Source organism: Schistocerca gregaria, chromosome 5 (assembly GCF_023897955.1).
Source record: "Schistocerca gregaria isolate iqSchGreg1 chromosome 5, iqSchGreg1.2, whole genome shotgun sequence".
In the NCBI taxonomy this organism is placed as follows: domain Eukaryota; kingdom Metazoa; phylum Arthropoda; class Insecta; order Orthoptera; family Acrididae; genus Schistocerca; species Schistocerca gregaria.
In genome coordinates this window covers 94449593-94475323 of record NC_064924.1, presented here as the reverse complement: position 1 = coordinate 94475323, position 25731 = coordinate 94449593, and the positions used below count along the sequence as shown (strand labels likewise).

Here is a 25731-nt window from a genome sequence, read left to right as displayed (position 1 = left end):
ACTTTAGCTGGAATGTGTTTACAAAGTTCTTATAGGATTGTTTGTAAGTAATTACAGAAAAAAAGTAAGTGCATGCCTTGTCCTGCTGGAATTTGCATAATAGGAACTCCTGGCAGACTGAAGACAGACTGATGGCAGAATGTGGCGTGTTCTGGCAGGCTGTGGCAGACTATGAATGTATGAATTCTGGAGTATATGGTAGCAATAACAACAATTACACAGAAAAGAATTACGATACCAAATCGACCCTCAGGGAGCTGCATCTAGCTCAACCGACTGTCGCACACAGAATGAGTCTGAAGCAGCTAGCAGAGATAGGTTGCGTCTCTACCAAAGGACCTCCCGCTACCTCAGTTAATCACATGTGAATCTGGTGACTCAAACACCACTGGGCACATTTCAGCCCTCCTCCTGTTAATCATAACTACATTTGGATTTGCTGACTCAAAGGCCTTGTGATGTCATAGTATGCGATCAGTCCGCCATCTTTTTCCCATGATAATGTTACTGCCTCTGAGTTACCAGATGAAAATTTGATTATGATTAAATGGGGGAGGGGTGAAACATGTCCATCTACGTGTCAGTCAGCAGATGGTTATGATTACTCCATACTTTCGTAATCTACCACATTCTACAATCAGTCTGCCACAATCTATAACATCCTGCCATTAGCCTGCCATGACTTCCTTTTACACCAATTCCAGCACAATAATGTGGACACTCACTTTTCTCTGTGATTGCTTATAAATAATCCTATAAGTAATGTGTAAATACATCCAGATAAAGTGCGGTAGTAATTTGATAACGAGCACAATAATGTGCACATTCACTTTTTCTTCAAGAATGCATGTGTGACGTCATACCACACTTACCTGAAAAGTGAGGAGATCCTTTGCACTTCTGTAGCACACAATAGCCGAAATGAGCTCAAATGTAGGTGCCACCATCTTTTTCCCATTTTTTCTGCCACCATCGGTGTCGTGGTCCACCATATTGAATCTGCCATCTTGAGACCTTGGCCTTGCCGTTGGAGGGGTATGATAGCCGATTTGCATAAATACGCATAAACTAAAAGTGCCAAGAACAGTGTATTTACGCTACCGTACGAGTAATAGGGTGGGCAAGTGTTCAGAAAACCAGTCACATGTTTTTCCAGCCTGATGAACTTTGTTGTTGTCTTTACGTGTCCGTGTCAGCAATTTGCTCTTGGGAGACGACCAACTCCAAATGTTCATTGCATGCATTTCCCAGTGCAATGTTCTCTTGCTACCAGATTGTAATAGACCTTTATTCACTGCTTTCAGCTATTTCTGTAGGGTTTGGAAGCAATTTTGATTTGCAAGCAATGAAATACGTCTCTTGTTCTTTTAAGTCAGAATCGTCTTTCGATCACAATTATGATGCCGTGTTTCGTGGCCACTTGTGTTGCACCACTTCTTGTAGACACGTTAAAGAGTCTGCCATGAAACACCAACAAATCGACCCACTTCAGACACTGTTTGGTCACGAGCATGGCCAAAGATAACTGTCCTTTTATGCCACTTGAAACATAAATGTCTCACTTATCGCCACTGCCTTGTGCCCACATGGGTGTCAGTACACTTGAGCATGTGACTCGATCACTGCGCCATCTGTAGAGGCTTAACGATTCATCAGTGCATGTGGACTGGGGTGACAAATTTTTTGGCCAGTGAGTGTGCCGTGCCCATAATTATAGGGAAGAGAAAATAAATAAATTAGGAAGAGTGGAAAAGGAACCGGGGTGACCTTTTTTTGGGTCATCAGTCTCCTATTTGGTCTGACGCGGCTCCATACCAATTCCTCTCCTGTGCCAACCTCTTCAGCTCAGAATAGCTCTTGCAACTTATGTCCTCAGTTATTTTGCTGGATGTATTCCAACCTCTGTCTTCGTCTATGATATTTGCCTTTTTAATATGAGCACATTGTTCTTGGTCGTTCATTCTTATTATTCCCTCTTGGCTGTTGTACAAATTGTGTATTACCCGTCTCTCCTATAGCTTAACCCTATTTTTCTCAGAATTTCGAATACCTTGCACCATTTTACATTTTTCAGGTTGACAAATCCTATGAATATGTCTTGATGTTTCTTAGTCTTGCTTCCATTATTAACCGCAACGTCAGAATTGCCTCTCTGGTGCCTTTACCTTTCCTAAAGCCAAACTAATCGCCATCTAGCGGACCCTCAATATTATTTTCCATCGTTCTGTATATTATTCTGATTCTCATACTGGATCCCCTATCTCTTCTAAATTGACTCGTGTTTCTTCTTCTATTACACCAGACAAATATTTCGCCTCGTAGAAGCTTTCAACGTATTCTTTCCACCTATGCGCCCTCTCGTCTACATTTAACAGTGGAAATGCCGTTGCACTCCTAATGTTACCACCCTTGCTTTTAATGCCACCGATGATTGTTTTGACTTTCCTGTATGCTGAATCAGTCCTGACAATCCTTTATTTTTCGATTTCTTCACGTTTTTTATCCAGCCATTTTGTCTTAGCTTCCCTGCACTTTCTATTTATCCCATTCCTCAGCGACTTGTACGTCTGTATTTCTGAGTTTCCCAGAACATTTTTGTACTTCCTCCTTTCATCGATCAACTGAAGTACATCTTCTGTTACCCACGGTTTCTTCACAGTTACATTCTTTGTACCTGTGTTTTTTCTGTGATGGCCCTTTTTAGGTATGTCCATCCCTCTTCAACTGTTCTGCCTACTGAGCTATTCCTTATTGCTGTGTCTATAGCCTTAGATAATTTCAAGCGGAGTGACTGACAATGAGAAATCTTTCACGTAGGAGGATCGTACAAACATACCGCCGTTGAGTCTCGTACAGATTCCCCTATGGAGGACATAGTGATAGACATCCCTGGGGTTGTGAAGAAGCTGAATGGGTTGAAAATAAATAAATCGCCAGGCCCTGATGGGATTCCTGTTCGGTCTTACAGAGCGTACTCTTCTGCATTGTCTCCTTTATTAGCTTGCATTTATCGCGAATCTCTTGCCCAACGTAAAGTCACGAGCGATTGCAAAAAGGCGCAGGTGATGCCTGTACATAAGAAGGGTAGAAGGACGGATCCTGAAAATTACAGACCAATATCCTTAACATTGGTTTGTTGCAGGATTCTCGAACATATTTTCAGTTCGAATATAATGAATTTCCTTGAGACAGAGAAGTTGCTTTAGAATGCATCGCTCCTGCGAAACGCAACTCACCCTTTTTTCACATGATGTCTTGCGAACCATGGATGTAGGGTATCAGATAGATGCCATATTCCTTGACTTCCGGAAAGCGTTTGACTCCGTGCCCCACTGCAGACTCCTAACTAAGGTACGAGCATATGGGATTGGTCGCCCAAATATGTGAGTGGCTCGAAGACTTCTTAAGTAATAGAAACCAGTACGTTGTCGTCGATGGTGAGTGTTCATCGGAGGTGAGGGTATCATCTGGAGTGCCCCAGGGAAGTGTGGTAGGTCCGCTGTTGTTTTCTATCTACATAAATGATCTTTTGGATAGGGTGGATAGCAGTGTGCGGCTGTTTGCTGATGATACTGTGGTGAACGGGGAGGTGTCGTCGTTGAGTGAATGTAGAAGGATACAAGATGACTTGGACAAGATTTGTGATTGGTGTAAAGAATGGCAGCTAACTCTAAGTGTAGATAAGTGTAAATTAATGCAAATGAATAGGAAAAGGAATCCTGTAATGTTTACATACTCTATTAGTAGTGTAGCGGTTGACACAGTAACGTCGATTAAATATTTGGACGTAACATTGCAAAGCGATATGAAGTGGGACAAGCATGTAATGGCAGTTGTGAGGAAGGCGGATAGTCGTCTTCGGTTCATTAGTAGAATTTTGGGAAGATGTGGTTCATCTGTAAAGGAGACCGCTTATAAAACATTAATACGACCTATTCTTGAGCGTTTGGGATCCCTGTCAGGTCGGATTGAGGGAGGACATAGGAGCAATTCAGAGGCAGGCTGCTAGATTTGTTACTGGTAGGTTTGATCATCACGCGAGTGTTACGGAAATGCTTCAGGAACTCCGGTGGGTTTCTCTAGAGGAAAGGAAGCGTTCTTTTCGTGAATCGCTACTTAGGAAATTCAGAGAACCAGCATTTGTGGCTGACTGCAGTACAATTTTACTGCCGCCAACTTACATTTCGCGGAAAGACCACAAAGATATGACAAGAGACATTAGGGCTCGTACAGTGGCATATAGGCAGGGAACAGGGAGAGAAGATGCTTCTCATGGTACGAGGTACCCTCCGCCACGCACCGTATGGTGGGTTGCGGAGTATGTATGTAGATGTAGATGAATGCTATAAGGTACCCTTCCCACCTCCCCCAACATGGACCATACGGAGGTTTCCGCACCTTCTGGATGTAGATGTAGATGTGTGACAGGTGTTAGCCACTGGATTTGTAGGTTGCAAGTGGTCGGACAGTGAACCAGGGAGCGGGTGTCTGCTTGCAGCGTGGGAGTCGCTGAGCGTGCAGAGCGGTTGGCGGCAGCTGTGGGCGCTGCGGGCGCCCGCAGGCTCGGTGTCCTGCCTGGAGGCTCTTCGGCTGCTCAGCACGCTGTGGGTGGTGACGCTCCACAAGATGATCCTCGACGCGCAGCAGCCCGCCGCCAACAAGACCGCCGCCACAAAGGTAGGCTACCCGTCACAACAGTCTGGCGCCTCAGCTGGCGCTGCCTACGTAGAGCTGTGCATCACCCGCCACTCTTACAGTGGTGTGGCTGATGATTTCCACTAGCACTCGGCTACTCGTGTTGTACATGCGCACACTGAACTTCCCTCTTACTGTGTCCGTTGCCATTCTGAGAGGAGGTTTGCACGATCATACTCGGTGTGTTTCAAAAAGAATGATCTATTGTAGAATTTTAGAACATGCTTTTTTGCTCGCATATCATGTTATTCCTGGAAACACAGAATCTACTCTGTAGGAATCAACACGGATTCCGGAAACAGCGATCATGTGAGACCGAACTCGCTTTATTTGTTCATGAGACACAGAAAAAATTAGATACAGGTTCCCAGGTAGATGCCATTTTCCTTGACTTCCGGAAGGTGTTCGATACAGTTCCGCACTGTCGCCTGGTAAACAAAGTAAGAGCCTACGGAATATCAGACCAGCTGTGTGGCTGGATTGAAGAGTTTTTAGCAAACAGAACACAGCATGTTGTTCTCAAAGGAGAGACGCCTACAGACGTTAAAGTTACCTCTGGCGTGCCACAAGGGAGTGTTATGGGACCATTACTTTTCACAATATATATAAATGACGTAGTAGATAGTGTCGGAATTTCCATGCGGCTTTTCGCGGATGATGCTGTAGTACGCAGAGAAGTTGCAGAGTTAGAAAATTGCAGCGAAATGCAGGAAGATCTGCAGCGGATAGGCACTTGGTGCAGGGAGTGGCAACTGATCCTTAACTTAGACAAATGTAATGCATTGCGAATACATAGAAAGAAGGATCCTTTATTGTATGATTATATGATAGCAGAAAAAACACTGGTAGCAGTTACTTCTGTAAAATATGTGGGAGTATGCGTACAGAACGATTTGAAGTGGAATGATCATATAAAATTAATTGTTGGTAAGGCGTGTGCCATATTGAGATTCATTGGGAGAGTCCTTAGAAAATGTAGTCCATCAACAAAGGAGGTGGCTTACAAAACACTCGTTCGACCTATACTTGAGTATTGCTCATCAGTGTGGGATCCGTACCAGGTCGGGTTGATGAAGGAGATAGAGAAGATCCAAAGAAGAGCGGCGTGTTCAGTCCAGGGTTATTTGGTAAGCGTGATAGCGTTACGGAGGTGTTTAGCAAACTCAAGTGGTAGACTCTGTAAGAGAGGCGCTCTGCAACGAGGTGTAGCTTGCTGTCCAGGTTTCAAGAGGGTGCGTTTCTGGATGAGGTATCCATTATACCTCCCGAGGAGACCACTAATGTAAAATTAGAGAGATTACAGCGCGCACGGAGGCTTTCCGGCAGTCGTTCTTCCCGCGAACCATACGCGGCTGGAACAGGAAAGGGAGGTAATGACAGTGGCACGTAAAGTGCTCTCCGCCACACACAGTTGAGTGGCTTGCGGAGAATAAATGTAGTTGCAGATGTAGACGGTAATACGAGGGTGGTATGAAAAGTTCTGGGAATCACCACGAGAGGTCAGCGATAACGCAACGAGTTGTTCACGTGATATTCATAAACACATGCCACGCCAGTGCTCTAGGAAGAGAGCTGTGGTGGTGAGGTAGCTCTGTTGTAGTACATGTGTAGTGATTTGTGAAGATGGAAAAAAATCGAGATTCGATCAGTGATTAAATACTTCGTAAAGAAAGGTATGAAAGCAAAGGACATTCTTGCCGATTTCCAAAATACACTGGGGGACTCTGCTCCTTCATATTCAGCTGTTGCAAAGTGGATAAATGAATTTAAATTTTGTCGGGAGAACTTAGATGATGATCCGTGCAGTGGTCGGACAATCTGTGCCACTAATCCAGAAATCATTGCAAAAGTGCAAAAAATTGTCATGGAGGGTCGCCAATTAAAAGTACGTGAAATTGCCCACGCTTGCCAGATGTCATCTGAAAAGGTTCACCACATTTTAAGTGAAGAATTAGAAATGGAAAAATATCTGCAAGATGGGCCCTGCGACTGTTCACGCCGGATCAAAAACGCGTGAGAATGGACATATTGGAACAATGTTTGCCCCGTTTCGGGGGAAACAAACAAGATTTTTTGCACCGTTTTGTGACCACAGATGAAACTTTGGTGCACTACTGTACCCAAGGGACAGAACAACAGTCAAAGCAATGGAAACATGCTGATTCTCCGCCACCAATGAAAGCAAAGGCGACTCCTTTGGTGGGAAAGGTCATGCTCAGTGTTCTAGGATGCAAAGGGGATTCTGTTTGTAGATTACCTCCCCGCTGGGCAAAAAATTACTGGAGAATACTATGCTAGCCTCCTGGACAAAATGCAATAAAAGATATGTGAGAAAAGGTCAGGTTTAGCAAGGAAGAAGGTCATCTTCCATCAAGACAATGCCCGCCCGCACACATGTGCTGTCGCAATGGCAAAATAACACGAACTAAGGTATGAATTCTTGTCACTGTTGTGGTTGGCAGGAGAGCCAACACCGTGTTACTAGAGGAGGCCGAAAGGCACACGTTTTAGCTCACGCAGGCTGACGTGAGGTCTGGAACAGGACAAGGAAATTAGAATTTAGAAAAACCGACGTAGCTGTGGAATAATTAACTTTAATCCATTAATGATGGACGTCGATTTTGACAGTACATGATTCACAATATCAATAGTAACTGATAGTGGCGCCTTGCTAGGTCGTAGCAAATGACGTAGCTGAAGGCTATGCTAAACTATCGTCTCGGCAAATGAGAACGTAAGTAGGCAGTGAACCATCGCTAGCAAAGTCGGCTGTACAACTGGGGCAAGTGCTAGGAAGTCTCTCTAGATCTGCCGTGTGGCGGCGCTCGGTCTGCAATCACTGATAGTGGCGACACGCGGGTCCGACGTATACTAACGGACCGCAGCCGATTTAAAGGCTACCACCTAGCAAGTGTGGTGTCTGGCGGTGACACCACAGTCACACCCGTCTTATTCACCTGATATGGCTCCGAAGACTTCCATCTCTTCCCTAAACTGAATATTTTTCTTGGTGGACGAAGATTCACTTCAAACCAAGGATTGATAGCCGGAGTTGACAACTTACTTGGGAGGTCTGGAGGAAACTCATTTTCGAGATGGGATCAAGGCACTGGAACATCGTTGGACCAAGTGCATTAATCTGCAAGGAGACTACATTGAAAAATGAAAACAGTTTCAGTGACGTAAGTACTTTTTTTTCTATTCCGTTCTGAGAACTTTCCAAACCACCCTCGGAATTCACAGATATTGGAGATGCCAGGAATAAAATGTGTATTGCTTGAATGGGCGCGGCCTACAGTTTCAGAAAATCACCGTCAGATGTCAGTTTGCAGTCACTCAGAACTGTGAAAGCAGTTTGTGCGCTGCAGTGTGGAAAGAGTGTGTCGGTGATTTCGGTCCAGCGTGCTTTTCGTCGGCGTTTTGGCTTTGATCCGTCTGCACGCAAAAACTTTCGTAGTTGGTATCGGCAGTCTGAAGAGACTGGATGCCGATGCTAAGGTAAAAGTCCAGTTCACCTTCTCTTTTATGGAAAGCACTGTGACTGGCACGAGCAATCTGCAAATGGTGCAGAATTGGCTTTTTCCACAACTTCAGAAGGACTCTGATGACTTTATTTTCCAACAGGATTGAGCTCCAACATACTGGCACAATAACGTACGCCAGTGTCTCAGTCACACTGCCAAAACGCTGGAGAGAGCACACAGGACCCGGCGACACAGCCCTACATTCTTGGCCTCCAAGATCTCGAGACGTAACCCCATACCATCTTTTCTTTGTGTGGGTATCAGAAGGAAAGTGAGTTCATTTCCCCTTTACCTCGTGACGTAGAAGAAGAACAGAATAACAAAAAAATTGTTCAAATGGCTCTGAGCACTACGGCACTTAACATATATGGTCATCAGTCCCCTAGAACTTAGAACTACTTAAACCTAACTAATCTAAGGACATCACACAACACCCAGTCATCACGAGGCAGGGGAAATCCCTGACCCCGCCGGGAATCGAACCCGGGAACCCGGGCGTGGAACAGAATAACAGCCGCCTTAATTTCTGTAAAATTAGGTAAATTGTGTCAAATTTATGACGAATTTAGCTATCATCTAGATGTTGTCTGTGCTGTCGCTGGTGGACGTATAGAGCGTTTGTAATAGCACAGCTAAAACGTTTGGATATTGAGGGAATTTTGCATTGTATCCCATGTTTGTAGTATTATGTTTTTATCAATAAATATGCAGTTTTTAATCACGTCTTTCTTTTTGCAACACCCTGTACCTTTATGAGACTGCAGCATCGGACAGAGCCAGGTTTTAAGTGTGCCAGATGATATATCAGATCAATAGACCACCTATGCCTGAGGTACAGGCAGGATTTCCCTTTTACATTCGAAAGCCAGGGTGCTATTCCAGTGTTGGAGAGCCTCGGCAATACAGATGATTTAAGAATGTGAAATTGGGCTGAGGGCGCGAGCTGAAGGGAGACGACTGGACTAGGGTAATCTATGCAGCTGTGATATCCAAAATGATTAGAATATCTGTCTAGTCCCAGCTGTAGCACAAATTTTTGCTCATTACTTCAGCTTCCGTCCTTACCCTGTACTTCAAATACAATAACTTCGACGTTAGTCGAATGGTAAGGGCCAGGCGTTAACCAATCAGAGCTGTTTCTCGGGCTGCGCGTGCTCGCTGAGTTACCAGTGCTCCAGGCATAAGCAGCAGAGGGTTAGGATAGAGTCGGAGGAGGCTAGGCGAGACACGACATAGGTGGAGGAAGGCAGGAGAGGGGTGATATTACATGGATCGACGTCCCTAGAGGTGCTGTAGTCATTGCCACTGCCCTCCCCTCTACCGACGAAGGTGATAACAGCAGTTAGTAAGTATTTTTTGTTCTGGTGCTTACACAACAGGTGCTGTCAAAAGGACCTGGCATGTTCTGAGCGGGTCGGGGCAACTCCGCTCCCCACCACTGAAATCTGTCAGGCTGGTGGTCTAGCTATAAGGCGTACGTGCCTGGAACCCGCGAGGTCGCAGCATCGAATCCTGGTCAGACCAAATTTTCAGTATGCCTATAATCTATTGTGAGGAGTCCCCAGCAATGACACATTCTCGGATTCCACCTTAAACTGTAGGTCCCTTTTTCGGGGTTGGACACCTGAGGTACATAATGTGATCAAAAGTATCTGGACACCCCCAAAAATATACGTTTTCATATTAGGTGCATTGTGCTGCAACCTACTGCCAGGTACTCCATATCAGCAACCTCAGTAGTCATTAGACATTGTGCGAGAACAGAATGGGGCGCTCCGCGGAACTCACGGACTTCGAACTTGGTCAGGTTATCTGGTGTCACGTTTGTACGCGAGATTTCCACACTCATAAAGGTGCCTAGGTCCACTGTCACCGATGTGATAGTGAAGTGGAAACGTGGAGGGACACCTACATCACAGGTATACCTCGTCTGTTGATTGACAGACACCGTCGACAGTTGAAGAGGGTCGTTATGTGTAACAGGCAGACATCAGACCACACTAATTTTAAACTGCATCAGGATCCACTGTAAGTACTATGACACTTAGGCGGGAGGTGAGAGTAGTTTCATAGTGGAGCGGTTGCTCATAAGCCACACATCTCGCCAGTAAATGCTAAACGACGCCTCGCTTGGTGTAAGGAGCGTAAAAATTGGATAATTGAACAGTGGAAAAACGTTGTGTGGAGTGACGAGTCACGGTACACAAAGTGGCGATCCGATGGCAGGGTGTGGGTGTGGCGAATGTCCGGAGGACCTCATCTGCCAGCGTGAGTAGTGCCAACAGTAAAATTCGGAGGCGGTGGTGTTATGGTTTGGTCGTGTTTTTCATGGAGAGGGCTTGCATCCATTTTTGTTTTGCGTGGTACTATCACAGCACAGGTCTACATTGATGTTTTAAGCACCTTCTTGCTTCCCACTGTTGAATAGCAATTCGGGGATGGCGATTGCATCTTTCAACGCGATCGAGCACTTGTTCATAATTCACGGCCTGTGGCGGAGTGGTTACACGACAATAACGTCCCTGTAATGGACTAGTCTGCACAGAATCCTGACCTGAATTTTATAGAACACATTTGGGATGCTTTGGAACGCCGACTTCGTGACAGGTCTCACCGACCGACATCGATACCTCGCCTCAGTGCAGGACTGCGTGAAGAATGGGCTGCTATTCCCCAAGAAACCTTCGAGCACCTGATTGAACGTATGCCTGCGAGAGTGGAAGCCGTAATCAAGGCTACGGGTGGGCCACCACCATATTGAATTCAAGCTTTACCGATGGAGGGCGCCAGAAACTTGTAAGTCATTTTCACCCAGGTGTCCGGATACTTTCGATCACATAGTGTAGGTCAGGCACACGTAGGTCGCGGAAGTGGCGTGCTACCGAACGATCTCCACTCGGCCATTCAGCCGCACGCAGTTATTATTAACACTGGCATCTGACATTCGCATAGTTGTTTTAACCGAAGAATAGTAGCTTATGTAACGTATGGTACGTGTTCTGCACTGTCAGGGGTCCTCAGGGGCCTTTTATCGGGTCATATTAACATTTAGCGGATTTGAACCGAATACAATAATACCGATCAGAATTACGTGCACATCACTATGCAGTACTTTACACTCATGATCCAATGTTCGACCTATTAAGATAAGTCAGTATTCTCATTATATCCTGCCGAATGTTGCAGTGTTAGGTTTTCATCTTGTGCGGTTAAGTACAGTGTAGGTCAGGTTTTCGCTATCGGTGTGTGGTTCAAATGGCTCTGATCACTATGGGACGTAACATCTATGGTCATCAGTCCCCTAGAACTTAGAACTACTTAAACCTATCTGACCTAAGGACATCACACAACACCCAGTCATCACGAGACAGAGAAAATCCCTGACCCCGCCGGGAATCGAACCCGGGAGCCCGGGTCGGTATGTGGGACAGAACTTTGCAGTGTTTCGTGTTTTATTATATCCAGAGCTCTAAATTTTATACGTTTAAAATACGACGCAGTACAACTTTCGAACCTGAGCTGTGATACTGTACAGTCAATTTTGCGTCTTATCTGCACAAGCTGGAGCCTGCATCTGCGAGTAATTGTCAGTAATTGCTGGCAGTTTGAGCGATGCTAAAAACCTGGAACACCTACTGCGTAACCCTCTACATTCGCTGACACAAGAGTAAGAGCTCCGCGGCCACTTGGGTAATTTCAATGTATATAGGGTGGTCCACTGATCGTGACCGGGTCAGATATCTCACGAAATAAGCGTCAAACGAAAAAACTGCAAAGAACGAAACTTGTCTAGCTTGAAAGGGGAAACCAGATGGCGCTATGGTTGGCCCGCTAGATGGCGCTGCCATAGGTCAAACGGATATCACCTGCGTTTTTTTGAATAGGAACCCCCATTTTTTATTACATATTCGTGTAGTACGTAAAGAAATATGGATGTTTTAGTTGAACCACTTTTTTTGCTGTGTGATATTTGGCGCTGTAATAGTGACAAACATATGGCTCACGATTTTAGACGAACAGTTGGTAACAGGTAGGTTTTTAAAATTAAACTACAGAACGTAGGTACGTTTGAACATTTTATTTCGGTTGTTCCAATGTGATACATGTACCTTTGTGAACTTATCATTTCTGAGAACGCATGCTGTTACAGCGTGATTGCCTGTAAATACCAAATTAATGCAATAAATGCTCAAAATGACGTCCGTCAACTTCTATGCATTTGGCAATACGTGTAACGACATTCCTCTCAACAGCGAGTAGTTCGCCTTCCGTAATGTTCGCACATGCATTGACAATGCGCTGACCCATGTTGTCAGGCGTTGTCGGTGGATCACGATAGCAAATATCCTTCAATTTTCCCCACAGAAAGAAATCCGGGGACGTCAGATCTGGTGAACGTACGGGCCATGGTATGGTGTTTCGACGACCAATCCACCTGTCATGAAATATGCTATTCAATAGCGCTTCAACCGCACGCAAGCTATGTGCCGGACATTCATCAAGTTGGAAGTACATTGCCATTCTTTTATGCAGTGAAACATCTTGTGGTAATATCGGTAGAACATTTGGTAGGAAATCAACATACATTGCACCTTTTAGATTGCCATCGATAAAATGGGGCCAGTTATTCTTCCTCCCATAATGCCGCACCATACATTAACCCGCCAAGGTCGCTGATGTTCCACTTGTCGCATCCATCGTGGTTTTTCCGTTGCCGAATAGTGCATATTATCCGGTTTACGCTACCGCTGTTGGTGAATGACGCATCGTCGCTAAATAGAACGCGTGCAAAAAATCTGTCATCGTCCCGTAATTTCTCTTCTGCCTAGTGGCATAACTGTACACGAAGTTCAAAGTCGTCGCCATGGATTTCATTGTGCATAGAAATATGATACAGGTGCAATCGATGTTGATATACCATTCTCAACACCGACGTTTTTGAGATTCCCGATTCTCGCGCAATTTGTCTGCTACTGATGTGCGGATTAGCCGCGGCAGCAGCTAAAACACCTACTTGTGCATCATCATTTTTTTTTCAGGTCGTGGTTGACGTTTCACATGTGGCTGAACATTTCCCTTTCTCTGCCTCGTGATGACTGGGTGTTGTGTGCTGTCCTTAGGTTAGTTAGGTTTAAGTTGTTCTAAGTTCTAAGGGACTGATGACCATAGATGTTAAGTTCCATAGTGCTCAGAGCCATTTGAACCATTTTGAACACTTCCTGTTTCCTTAAATAACGTAACTATCCGGCGAACGGTCCGGACACTTGGATGTTGTTGTTCAGGATTCCGAGCACCGTACATAGCACACCCCCGTAGGGAATTTTGATCACAATAGCCATTTTAACACGGGTAATTTATCACGAAGCAAACACCGTCGGCACTGGCGGAAGGTACTTATACGTTTGAGACTATCACAAAGCGAAAAAAGTGGTCCAACTAAAATATTCATATTTCTTTACGTACTACACGAATATGTAATAAAAAAATGGGGGTTCCTATTTTTAAAAAACACGGTTGATATCCGTTTGATCTGTCAGCCCCATCTAGCGGTCCAACCATAGCGCCATCTGGTTTCCCCCTTCAAACTAGAAAAGTTTCGTTCTTTGTAGTGTTGACTTAACAGATGTTAAGTCCCATAGTGCTCAGAGCCATTTTTTATTCAGGCAGCCATTTTTTGCCACCAACAACAGCTCCATTTCACACCTCTTATTCCAGGAATGTCCCAATTTTCTGTCGTCTGTCCACTACTATGCATCTTTTATCCTGCTGGTAGTCTGGTACATCCTAGCCACCACCGCGTGGCTCCTCCCATCGGAGGTTCAAGTCCCCCTTCGGGCATGGATGTGTATGTGTCGTCCTTAGCGTAATTCATAGATTAAATAGTGTGTAAGCTTAGGGACTGATGGCCTTAGCAGTTAAGTCCCATAAGATTTCACACACATTTGAACCATAGTTAATTTGAGGCAGGATATTGCATCGAATTCTTGTGTTTTCAGTATGTGGAGGACATCGTGGTGACGCCGATCATGAACGGGATCTCGTCGGTGGACACGTTCCTGATGATCAGCGGCTTCCTGCGCTGCCGGAACATGCTCAAGGAGCTGGACGAGGAACGGTTCAGCTACTGGCGCTCCCTGCTGCAGAGGCTCATCAGGTGGGTCCGGCAGCTGCTGGAGTCTCCGATACTGACACCGGCAACCCATTATCATCACCAGCCATGCGAGATCCACACCTAGTCGAACGTTGCCCCTAGACTGTTCCGTGCTTCAAAGTCCTCAGCTCTGTTCATCCGTGATGCTCATATATGCTTCCTCTTGTCATCTACCAGCCCACTGCATAATCTTCTCAGGCTCTTTTCTCTTGGATTCCAGCACAGAAATTTCCTTGGTGCTTCTACCGTCCAGTCATTTGGCTACATTTCCACCCACTTCCATTTCATATCAAATGCAGTTACAGCTATGTCTTCTGTTCCAGTCTGATCACATTTTCATTTGATTGTTTTAGTATCTCCCTCAGGACTAAGCGTCCCTCAATTGCCCACTGATCAAACATTAGTCTTGGCTCTGGCTCTGAGCACTACGAGACTTAACATATATGGTCATCAGTCCCCTAGAACTTAGAACTACTTAAACCTAACTAACTTAAGGCCAGCACACACATCCATGCCCGAGGCAGGATTCGAACCTACGACCGTAGCGGTCGCGCGGTTCCAGACTGTAGCGCCTAGAACCGCTTGGCCACCCCGGCCGGCCGACTGCCGAAGGAAAGGTTAGAGAAAAGCTCGGCGACATGCACTATTTATTCTTGAGCTCTGAATTGCACAGGTTTACGTTGAAGGTGTATAAGATCTGTCTTTCTCGATTTGAACAGGTGTCCCCCGGAACATGCGAACAGTGTGCTGTGTTTTATCTTCAATATGGTGGTGAACCCTGGGTGAATGTTCCTCTTCTTTCTCGTTGACGATATGTGGGGAAATGATTAAACGAAAGAAGTTTTAAGTTGCAGGTTATTATTTAAACTTTATTTGTCAGCACCAACTGGTAATATACAAAGCTAGTACTGGTTCTACAACGCTAATTAATCATGTTCGGTACTTTCGTGGAGCAAAAATTGTTCCATTATTTTCACTGCAAAATTCGAGTCTTTCTTGCAACCTCGGTATCCTATCCTAAACGTTATTTTTATCAATGCTATTGCACGGACTCATACGTCATTTGTCGTCGCTTTCTTCACTGCTATCATCCCACTCTTCTTCGGCTGGGTGCATCCACCTCCGTGGAATGCGTGTTTACGTGAACAGCCCGCAGGGGCTGGCAGCTTGAAAACATGCGCCTTTCACGTGATCGTCAGAAGAGCGTAATACTCTTCTGAACAGTTTCTTTTCTTCACGGTACGTTTGTAATCGAACAGCTACGTCAAAGGAGCACCGAGTCAAGAGGCAAATTTAAATATTCATTTACAGACAAAGAATTTTAACTCTCTGAACATTAATGAAAATGTGAGGTGACGTCTGAGCTCTGCGAGGGTCTGTTCACGGTACACTATGTCTTACTGCCAAAAGCCAAACATGATACTACAGAGTTGGGTGCAAGTTTTCGTTTTCAGACACATCGTACGCACTTCTATGCAGGGTGAACCCAAACTCTACTGACAACATTTTGGAAGTTGCTCGGGGATGCTTATTTTTTTTGTATAAGCGACCTGTGGACTCATTAATGACTTGTTATAACTATCTGGAACATGTTATAATGAATAAATAAATAGATATGGAACGTGATAATTGGCCTGGTAAGAGTGAACCGGCGCGCTGAGGGTTCCGCAGATACTTAGTTATGTGTATAGACAGTTAATCGATTCCGGGAATCGATGATCTCGACGACTTTGCCTTTTATTGACATTGACACTGGGAAGATATCAGTCCAAGAAATTTCAAGACTTTCTAGAATGTATTACTTCCAAGTTTGAAGTAGGATAAATTACATAGGAATTTTTTTCGTGTGATATAATTACAAATTAACAATTTTAGTATTTTTCCCCTTACTTGTACTATGAAATCTTTCTTTTCGTCAAATTTCATGTTTCTACGTCAAGAGGAAGTACCATATAAGATTTAATGAGTGAGTTTGAGAATATCAAAATTAGCATAATGGCCGTATCTTTTGATAGCATTCACTTAGAAGCCAAATATTTTCAGTATATCCATTGTGGATGACGAACTGCGACTGTGATTTAAATTGGCGATTTATCTCTTAATAAATATACAACCAATCGCTTTTTATGATTTATGCAGCCATGAACAAGGTTTTGAGCCATTGCAGGCTCATAATCAGATGGAGATGTTACAAGAACATTATGTTGTGGACCAAGTGTAGCTATATGCTGTGCTGGTGCTGCTGGCGGAAATGATGGAAATTTAGTAATTGGTGACGAAACGTTTACGAACCCGAAAGCTTTCTATGTTTTAGGTACTTACAGTACACTGCCTTGTTGTGTCCATATGAGATCTCTTCCTATAATGTAGAGTATTAAGATATATACACAAATGTACACAGTATTTAGCTCCACTTGGTTTTAAATTGATTCACACAGAAAGTAAAAACTGGAATTTCTTTTATAAAGAACCTACAACAAGTTTTTAATTATGTAGTAAATATTCCGCTCTATTTGTGTACCTGTTGTATGACTGTTAATTCATATTAAATTTTTTTTGCCAATATAAAAACACTTCTGATGCTAGCAAAATTTACTGAAATATAATACCTGTACTAGTAATATTTTCTCTGTAATACATCGTATCTCTTGCCAAAGACCATGATGTAGCTATGCTATGTCTATCATTTCCATATTCTTTGCAAAAACATCCAGTGTCTACTTTCTGTGAATCAGCGTAAGACCAAGTGGAGCTAAATACTGTGTGTATTTGTGAACATAGTTTAATATTGTACGTTATAGGAAGAGATCTGATAAGGATACTACAAGGCAGTGCACTGTAAGTAGCTAAAAGGTTGAAAGCTTTTGGTTTCGGAAACGTTACTACGTTTCGGTCATTCCAGCCAGCAGCACTAACACTGCATCTAACTCCACTTGGTCGCCAGCATAATGTTCTTGTAACACCTCCATCTGATAAGGTTCATGATCGAATAAATTGTAGAAAAGCGACTGGTTGCTTGTTTATTACCGGATAAATCGCCAGCTTAATATTTGTAAACCGTATAAGAACTAAAGACCTCAGTACGTGACGTCCATTTCAACTTGATGTGTGCACCCATACCTGAGAGAAAGGGGGATTAACAGAATGGCAGACAGACCCAGAAAGTCAGGTAACAAATGACAAAAAATTAGTTTTTTCGTGTGATATCATTAGAAATTCGCGTTTTTAGGATTTCTCCTTTAGTTGTGCAGTGAAACATTGTTTCTTGGAAAATTCCATGATTATATGTCAACAGGAACTACTGTGTAGGCCTTGATGTATGAATCTGCGAGTATCAAATCATGTGACATAAATGGCTGCATCTTTTGATTGCATTGACTTAAAAGCCTAATATTTTTATATCACTAAAGGACTATAGACCGGTTTCCGTAAACATCACAGCACAAACACAGCTCTAATTAAAGTAACTGATGACCTGATATATGCCACTGACAGCCGAAAGTCAACAATATTGACGTTACTAGATTTCAACAAAGGTTTTGATACTGTTAACTTTGACATATTGCTCAGAAAAATGCAACAGCTTAATTTCCCAGATAGTGCAATGAGGTGGTTTGAAAGCTGCTTAAAAGACAGACAGCAATATGTTGTCTGCGTAAATGAAAAATCTTCCTGGAAACATGTCTCCTCTAGAGTGACACAAGGATCAGTGTTAGAACCACTTTTGTTTTCTTTATATGTCAACGATATTTCGTCGGTTCTGTCCTCCTGTAAATATCATTTCTGTGCCTACGACCTCCAGCTCTACCTAAGCGTCAGACCTGAAGACGTAAACACTGCAATCGCTCAGATGAATGATGATCTGTCTTCAGTAGTGACATGGGCAAAAAACCTCGGGCTTGAACTAAATGCAAAAATAGCGTATCAGAAATTAATAAGTTCAGATTTCCGCGAACGGCTGCCTTCTATTCTGCTCAACGGTATTCCAATACCGTATCAGAAAAGAGTTAAGAACTTGGGTGTAACTTTGGATGAGCATCTCAACTGGGCGGAGAATACAGCCGCAGTGTGCCGGAAGACGTCCGCTTGTCTCTATGCCCTCAAAAAGTTTCGGAACGTACTTCCACAGGACTTGAAACGCCAGCTCGTGCAAGCACTCGTTCTACCGAACCTCCACTATTGTGATGTAATTCAACAAGGCATGAGTAGTGAAAACAACCGACGGATAGAACTAACTATGAATAGCTGTGTGCGTTACACCTGCAACATTCGCCGATATAATCATGTTAGTGCTTCATACACCCAGCTAGGGTCGCTGCGGCCTGACAAATTGCGTGACTACCACACTCTATGTCTACTTCACCGACTCCTCGTCGCGCAAGCACCCCAGTGTCTTGCTTCAGAGATTAAGAACCTTTCATGCCATCATAATCGAAACACGAGGTCACTCTCATTTAGTATCCTAACTGTGCCCACTCACAAAACAAAAACTTATGCAAACTCCTTCTCAGTTGCCGCTGTCCGCCTCTGAAACAAACTGACCCTTACCTTGCGCAAATTTCAATCCCCTGCTGCTTTTAAGAAGAAGTTGAAGCATTTCCTACTATCACCCTCATGTTTTCCACAAAAGTAATGTACAAGGCCAATCCTCTCCTCTGTCAAATAGCAAAGCTAGTGTCTTCTATCTTGCTCCTTTCTCTTCTTCCTCTTCATCTATCTCTATTAACTACGCAGTCTTCTTTTCCTTTATATTTCCTTAATTATGTTACATCATGTCTCTATTCTTCTCCTCTCTTCACCATCAGCCTCCCTCATACTCCCTGCTGCTAGCACTCCTATCTAAAATCTGTCTCTTTCATAATGTCTAATTATAACATTACTTATCATCTACGAATATACTCTATGTGTATGTATTTTTCCAACTGTGACTTTGTTTTTGTTTATTTCAGTTTTTGTATTAGATGCAGTTTAACATGCCTACTAAAACATATGACTGTAAAATAAGTAGAATGCCTGGTTAGATGTAAGAGAGGGCCTGTTGGCCCCAATCTTGCCAGGTTAACTAAATAAATAAATAAAATATTGACCTAAGTATGCGACATACACAACTTTATACGTCTACCCGATCCTGAGGAAAAGGATTTTGAACAGTCGGTCAGACAAAAAAGTACTCCTATAAGGGTTCCGTTTACACCAGATGAAGTACAGAACCCTAAAGAGCGTGTCGTATGGTAAGCTTTCAGAGACCACGCGCTGTAGAAACTGCGTATTGTATGTGAGAAGTAGCACGTGAGTGCGATGTAATAATTGCTGATATATTCAAAAAGCCTTCAGTAACAAATACAATGATTTTCTAAAATTTCGGGAAAATGGTGCGTCTCCAGGTGATATTTACAATCCAGTTTTTAGTTGGTTCGTCATAGCAGCCAGCATTTTCATGCTCGAGTGTTCTTCTTCTTCTTCTTTTTTTTTACAAGTGTGTTTATACGTACATGAAATCCATTCCCAGGTCTACAATATGGGTTTTCTTTCATTTGTATTAACTCTTGCCTCAGTTTTAAGGCAATGGCGTGCACTATCCCTTGAATATTTGCCCAAATCATCTCATCTGATCTCAAATTGATAACTGTGCCTCCACATCCTGTGTGAACGGCAGTCTACGACATAATGCCACTAGAAGTGGCGCCACTTTAGTTGCGAGTGTGAACTCGAATCTGGCGGTTTACTGCGAGTACCGCCGGAGCCAGTGTGGGGCGTGTGGTAAAGGAGCCCCTGGCATATCCAATGATATCAAGGATAAATTGAAGGTAGTACTGTGTATTACGAAGTCGTTACGTTCGATATCTTTGCCCGCCACATTGGTCTCTGTCTCTGTCTATCCAGTTGTCAGTATACATATGATTTGCATGTAGATGTCTAAAATTCACTTTCAGATACCATAGGAATAATGTATCACATTGTATGTTAAATATGTCTTTTTGGCATGAGTGATCTGTCAATCGAGCAACCTACGTCCATCTGAATCAGCTTACTGTATTCATCTCTTGGTCTCCTTCTACGATTATTACTCCCCATGCTTCCCCCAAATTCTAAATTGGTGCTCCCGTGTTGCCTCAGAATGTGTCCTACCAATCGATCCCTTCTTTTAATCAGATTGTACCACAAATTTCTCTCCTCCCCAATTCTAAACACTACCTCCTCATTAGTTAGGTGATCAACCCATCTAATCTTCATATTTCAAAAGGTTCTATTCTCTTCTTGTATAAACTATTTATCGTCGATGTTTCACTTTCATACATAGCTACACTCCATACAAATACTTTCCGAAAGGACTTCCTTACATTTAAATCAATACTCGATGTTAATAAATTTCTCTTCTTCAGAAACGCTTTCCTTGCCATTGCCAGTCTACATTTTATATCTTCTCTACTTCGGCTATCATCAGTTGTTTTGCTGCACTACTATTTAAGTGCCTCATTTCCTAAACTAATTCCATTACTATCCCCTGATTTAATTCTACTACATTCCATTATCCTTGTTTTGTTTTTGTTGATGTTCATCTTATACTTTCCTTTCAGGACACAGTCCATTCCGTTCAACTGCTCTTCCAAGTCCTCTGCCGTCTCTGACAGAATTACGATGTCATCAGCAACCCTTAAAGTTTTCATTTATTTTGCCCGAACTTTAATTCCTACTCCAAATTTTTCTTTGGTTTCCTTTCCTGCTTGCTCAATATACAGACTGAATAACATCGGGGATAAGCTACAATCCTGCCTGACACTCTTCTCAACCACAGCTTCCCTTTCATGTCCCTCGACTCTTATAACCGCTATCTGGTTTCTGTAGAAATTGTAAACAGCCTTTCGGTCCCTTTATTTTACCCCTTCCACCTTTAGAATTTGAAAGATGGTATTCCAGTTATCATTGTCAAAAGCTTTCTCTAAGTCTACAAATGCTATATATGTATGTTTGTCTTTCCTTAATCTATCTTCTATGAGAAGTCGTAGGATGGTATTGCCTCGCGTTTTCCTACATTCCTCCGGAATCCAAACTGATCTTCCCCGAGGTCAACTTCTACCAGTTTTTCCATTCTTTTGTAAAGGACACGTGTTAGTTATTTTGCATCCGTGAATTATTGAACTGACAGTTCGCTAATTTTCGCACCTGTCAGCGCCTGATTTCTTTGGAATTGGGATTGTTATATTCTTCTTGAAGTGTGAGGGTATTTCGCCTGTCTCATACGTCTCGCTCACCAGATGGAAGTGTTTAGTCAGGCCCTGGATCTCCCAAGGCTATCAGCAATTCTAACGGAATGTCGTCTACTCCCAGGAGGCCTTCTTTCTACTCAGGTCTTTCAGAGCTCTGTCAAATTCCTCACGCAGTATCATATCTCCCATCTTATCTTGATCTACGTCCTCTTCCATTTCAATAACATTGCCCTCAACTACATCGCCCTTGTATAGACCCCTTACATACTCCTTCCATCTTTCTGCTTTCCCTTCTTTGCTTAGAGCTGATTTCCCATCTGAGCTCTTGACATTTACACAGGTGGTTCTCTTTTCTCCAAAGATCTCTTTAATTTTCCTGTAGCGGCGTCTATCGTATCTCTTGTGATATTTGCTTCTACATTCTTACATTTGTCCTCCAATCATTCCTGCTGAGCCATTTTGGACTACCTGTCGATCTTTTTTAGCCGTTTGTATTTCTTTTTGAATGCTTCATTTATTGCATTTTTATGCTTTCTCCTTTCATCGATTAAATTCAGTATATCTTCCTTTACCCAAGGATTTCTAGCCCTCGCTTTTTACCTACTTGACCCTCCGCTGCCTTTGCTATTTCATCTCTCAACCCTAACCATTCTTTTCTACTGTATTCCTGACCGCTGTTCTTGTCAACCGTTCCCTAAGCTTCCTCTGAAACCCTCTAGTTGTAAAGTGCTATTGAGAAGTAAATACTTTCTACACACTGACCTCTTCATTATCTAAAAAACTGTAAAGTGAAAATTCCTGGAAGACATAACTTTTTTGTAACTTAGTTTAACGTTTATCAGATGTCACATTACAAGCTCGAAAAGCTTAATTCGAAATAAAATACATAATGTTCTTACAAAGAATTTAACATTGGAAAATGTCTAATCGTTTGCTCTAGCTTTTTTTGTGGAAAAGGATGAACAAAATTTAAAAGTAAACAATATTCAATTCAACATTTATTTTTATTTTTTGTTTTTACAACACATTTGAAAACAAAATGATTTTTGTTAGCTTCTGTCGCGTAGAAGAGTTTTTTCCCTGGACTTTGGTAGTTACAATTTTCGAGTTAGCCCTTGATATAAGTCTAATATCGCATTCAGTTTTGTGGCCCACACAAAATAATGATCTTAAATATCTGTAAGCTTTAGGCGAACAATAATTTAGCGTCAGATATGACGTCAGAGCATATTGTTTCTTGGTATCAGAATATTATCTTCTGTTTTGTTTGTGACACACTGTTCTTCAACCGGTTAATAATAACATGCAAAATTAAATTTCAAATGATTCTCCACATCGGTATTATTGTATTCTTTTTTGTTGTGTTCATGAGTCAATTCGATCGTCGTTGAGACATTTTTCGTTCTTCGGGTGACAGCCATTTGAAATCTTATTTTCTTCCGCAAATTTATTTTTATTGATGAAAGTAGCGTTGTCTGTGTTCCTTAGTTTACGTCAAGTGCATCAATGAACTTTATCAAATGCATATTTGCCAGATATTGATTCTGCAAGAAGTGAGCATTTCAATTTTGCCAACACAGTAGTTCATAATTATTACAGCTTCTTAAGTATGTTCACAATAAATTCTTCAAAGGCAAATGCTGTTAACTATTATTTTGTTGATACAATTACAACATAAATGCTTGTAACATTTTAACTTACTTGACTAGCAACGGGCTGTTTTTAAACCAATTGTCTCCTTGCAACCAGCTTGTTTCCGTGACGTGTCGGCTGCATATTGTACTGTACGCAGTAGGGGACCATTTATCTCTCTGAATAGCTTGCACCCATAATTTTAAAATATCCGGCTAAGTAAATGGAAATTGCACAAACAAGAGGCAGATATGGAATTGAATAAGGGAAGTACCGTCTACACTAGTGCAATTAATACATTAAATGCAACGCGGTAGATATACTACACAGACAAAAAAAATCGCAACACCAAGCTAGAGTTGTGCGACATAAACGAAAGTCGGTAGGCGCAGCAGCTGTAGAGTAATCCTTTATCAGTACAATCTCTGTCACATCACTGAAACTGCATCAGGAACGCCTGAAGAGATAAAACAAAACTGGAGGAAAAATTAAAATAAAAAATTGAACAAGAGATCCAGTGAAGTCAATGTGCAACACCATTGGCGTTTAGGTACTAAATATACGAAACAGGCAATAACCCTCAATAGAATGGAGTACACAATATGCACTCATGATCAAATCATTTAAAGTGAACTGTAGAGATTATTAGATGTCTCCATCACTCTCACTCATGTTGTATTAAAGCGTCCTTAAAAGGAACAGTAGTCGAAATAAGAGTGTTTAAATGAAAGATATGACCATAGTAAATGGCTCATGTTCTAAAAAGAGACATGGAGAACAATCTAATGAAAATATATCAAACAAAGCAAGGACTGGATAAAATTCGTAAAAGTCTGTTGTATCATGCTCACCTGGAGCAAGATAACCATATTACAGTAAAATGCAGGCAACCATATAGAAAATAAGACAGACGGGTTACAAAACGATTGGCAAGGAAAACAAAATGCACTGACGAAAAACAGTCACAATACCAAGAAGCAGATGTGCAATATAAACGAAAGTTGGAAGGCGTGTTTCTACATCTGAAAGACAGTGGATATTCAAATTTCGCGTCAGTCGCAGAAGAGTGGGGCTAGTTGCGCCCCATGAGGAAGTGAGTCAGGTTTGATTCAAATACACGTTGTAACGGTTGCGAGCATTGGTTACCTTTGACAATGGAAGTGATGTCAGTCAATAGTGCCTTTAAGGCGTAACCACGCCATTATTGGCATATCACTGAGTTTGAAGGAGATCGTGTAATAGGGCTAGGAGAAGCTTGATGTTCCTTCTGTAATATTGCAGAAAGACTTAGCAGGAATGTGGCCATTGTACGTGACTGCTGGCACCGAAGGTCACGGGAATGTACGGTCTCTGGACGACCACGTATCGATACCGAGAGGGAAGACTACTGTGTTCGGCGTTTGACTCTGCGGCATCGTACTGTATCCGCCGCAGCAATCTGAGCAGCAGTTGGGACTACAGTGACATAATAAATTGATGCAAATAGGTTACTTCAAGGACACTTCCGTGCCACACGCCCTGCAGAGTGCATTCAACTGATCTCAAACCACCGCCATTTGCGACTTCAGTGTGGAATCAGATGAGAGCTCACTGTGGGGCAGGATGGAGATCTGTTGTGTTTTCTGGTGAAAGCGGATTCTACCTCGGGCCAACGATGGCAGCTTATTGAGTAGAAGAATAAGACCAGTCGAGTGCCTGCAAACATCCAGTCTGCGTGCTATACGCGCAGGACTTACACCTCGAGTTACTGTCTGGGGTGCGATTTCGTATGACAACGGGAGCACTTTCGTGGTTATCGCTCACGACCTGACTGCAAATTTGTGCGTCTGTCAGGTGATTCGACTTGTTGTGATGACATTCCTGAACAGCATTCCAGAGGGTGTTTTCCAACAGGATAACGCTCGACCACTTACCGCTGTTGTAACTCAACATGTTACCAGGTCTGGCACCAGCCGAGGACATACGAGACATCATCGGACGATAACGCCAGTGTCATCCACAAACAGCGTTAACCGTCCCCATGATGACAGCCCAAGTGCAACAGGCGTGGAACTCCATGCCTCAAACTGACATCCGGAAACTGTGTGGCACAATGCATGAACGCCTGCATGTTTGCATTCAGCATTCTGGCTGATAAACCTGCTACTAATGTAGCAGCAGTCCACATTTGTAAAGACGTGTTTCGCGCTTGTAATCTTGCAGTGTTAATCACTGATCCGTACGCAAAGACTGGAAAGTTGCACAGGTCACACCAGTATTCCAAAAAAGTTAGTAATAATAATCCACTAAATGACAGGCCCATATAGTTAACGTCGATATGCAGCAGGATTTTGGAACATATATTGTGTTCGAACATTATGAAATACTTCGAAGAAAACGGTCTATTGACACACACTCAATAAGGATTTAGAAAACATCGTTCTTGTGATACGCTACTAGGTCTTTACTCACACGAAGTGTTGAGTGCTACTGACAAGGGATTTCAAATTGATTCCGTATTTCCAGATTTCCAGAATGCTTT

General features: G+C 42.8%; 1 protein-coding gene across 1 annotated transcript in view; it reads left to right on the top strand.

Moving 5' to 3' along the window:
- LOC126273239 (O-acyltransferase like protein-like) overlaps window positions 1-25731 on the top strand; it is a 245407-nt gene that overhangs the window by 126213 nt on the left and 93463 nt on the right. Inside the window, exons 5-6 of the mRNA XM_049976783.1 lie at window positions 4499-4677; window positions 14216-14373. Coding sequence (XP_049832740.1) covers window positions 4499-4677; window positions 14216-14373 — 337 coding nt within the window. The remainder of the gene's footprint in view (window positions 1-4498; window positions 4678-14215; window positions 14374-25731) is intronic.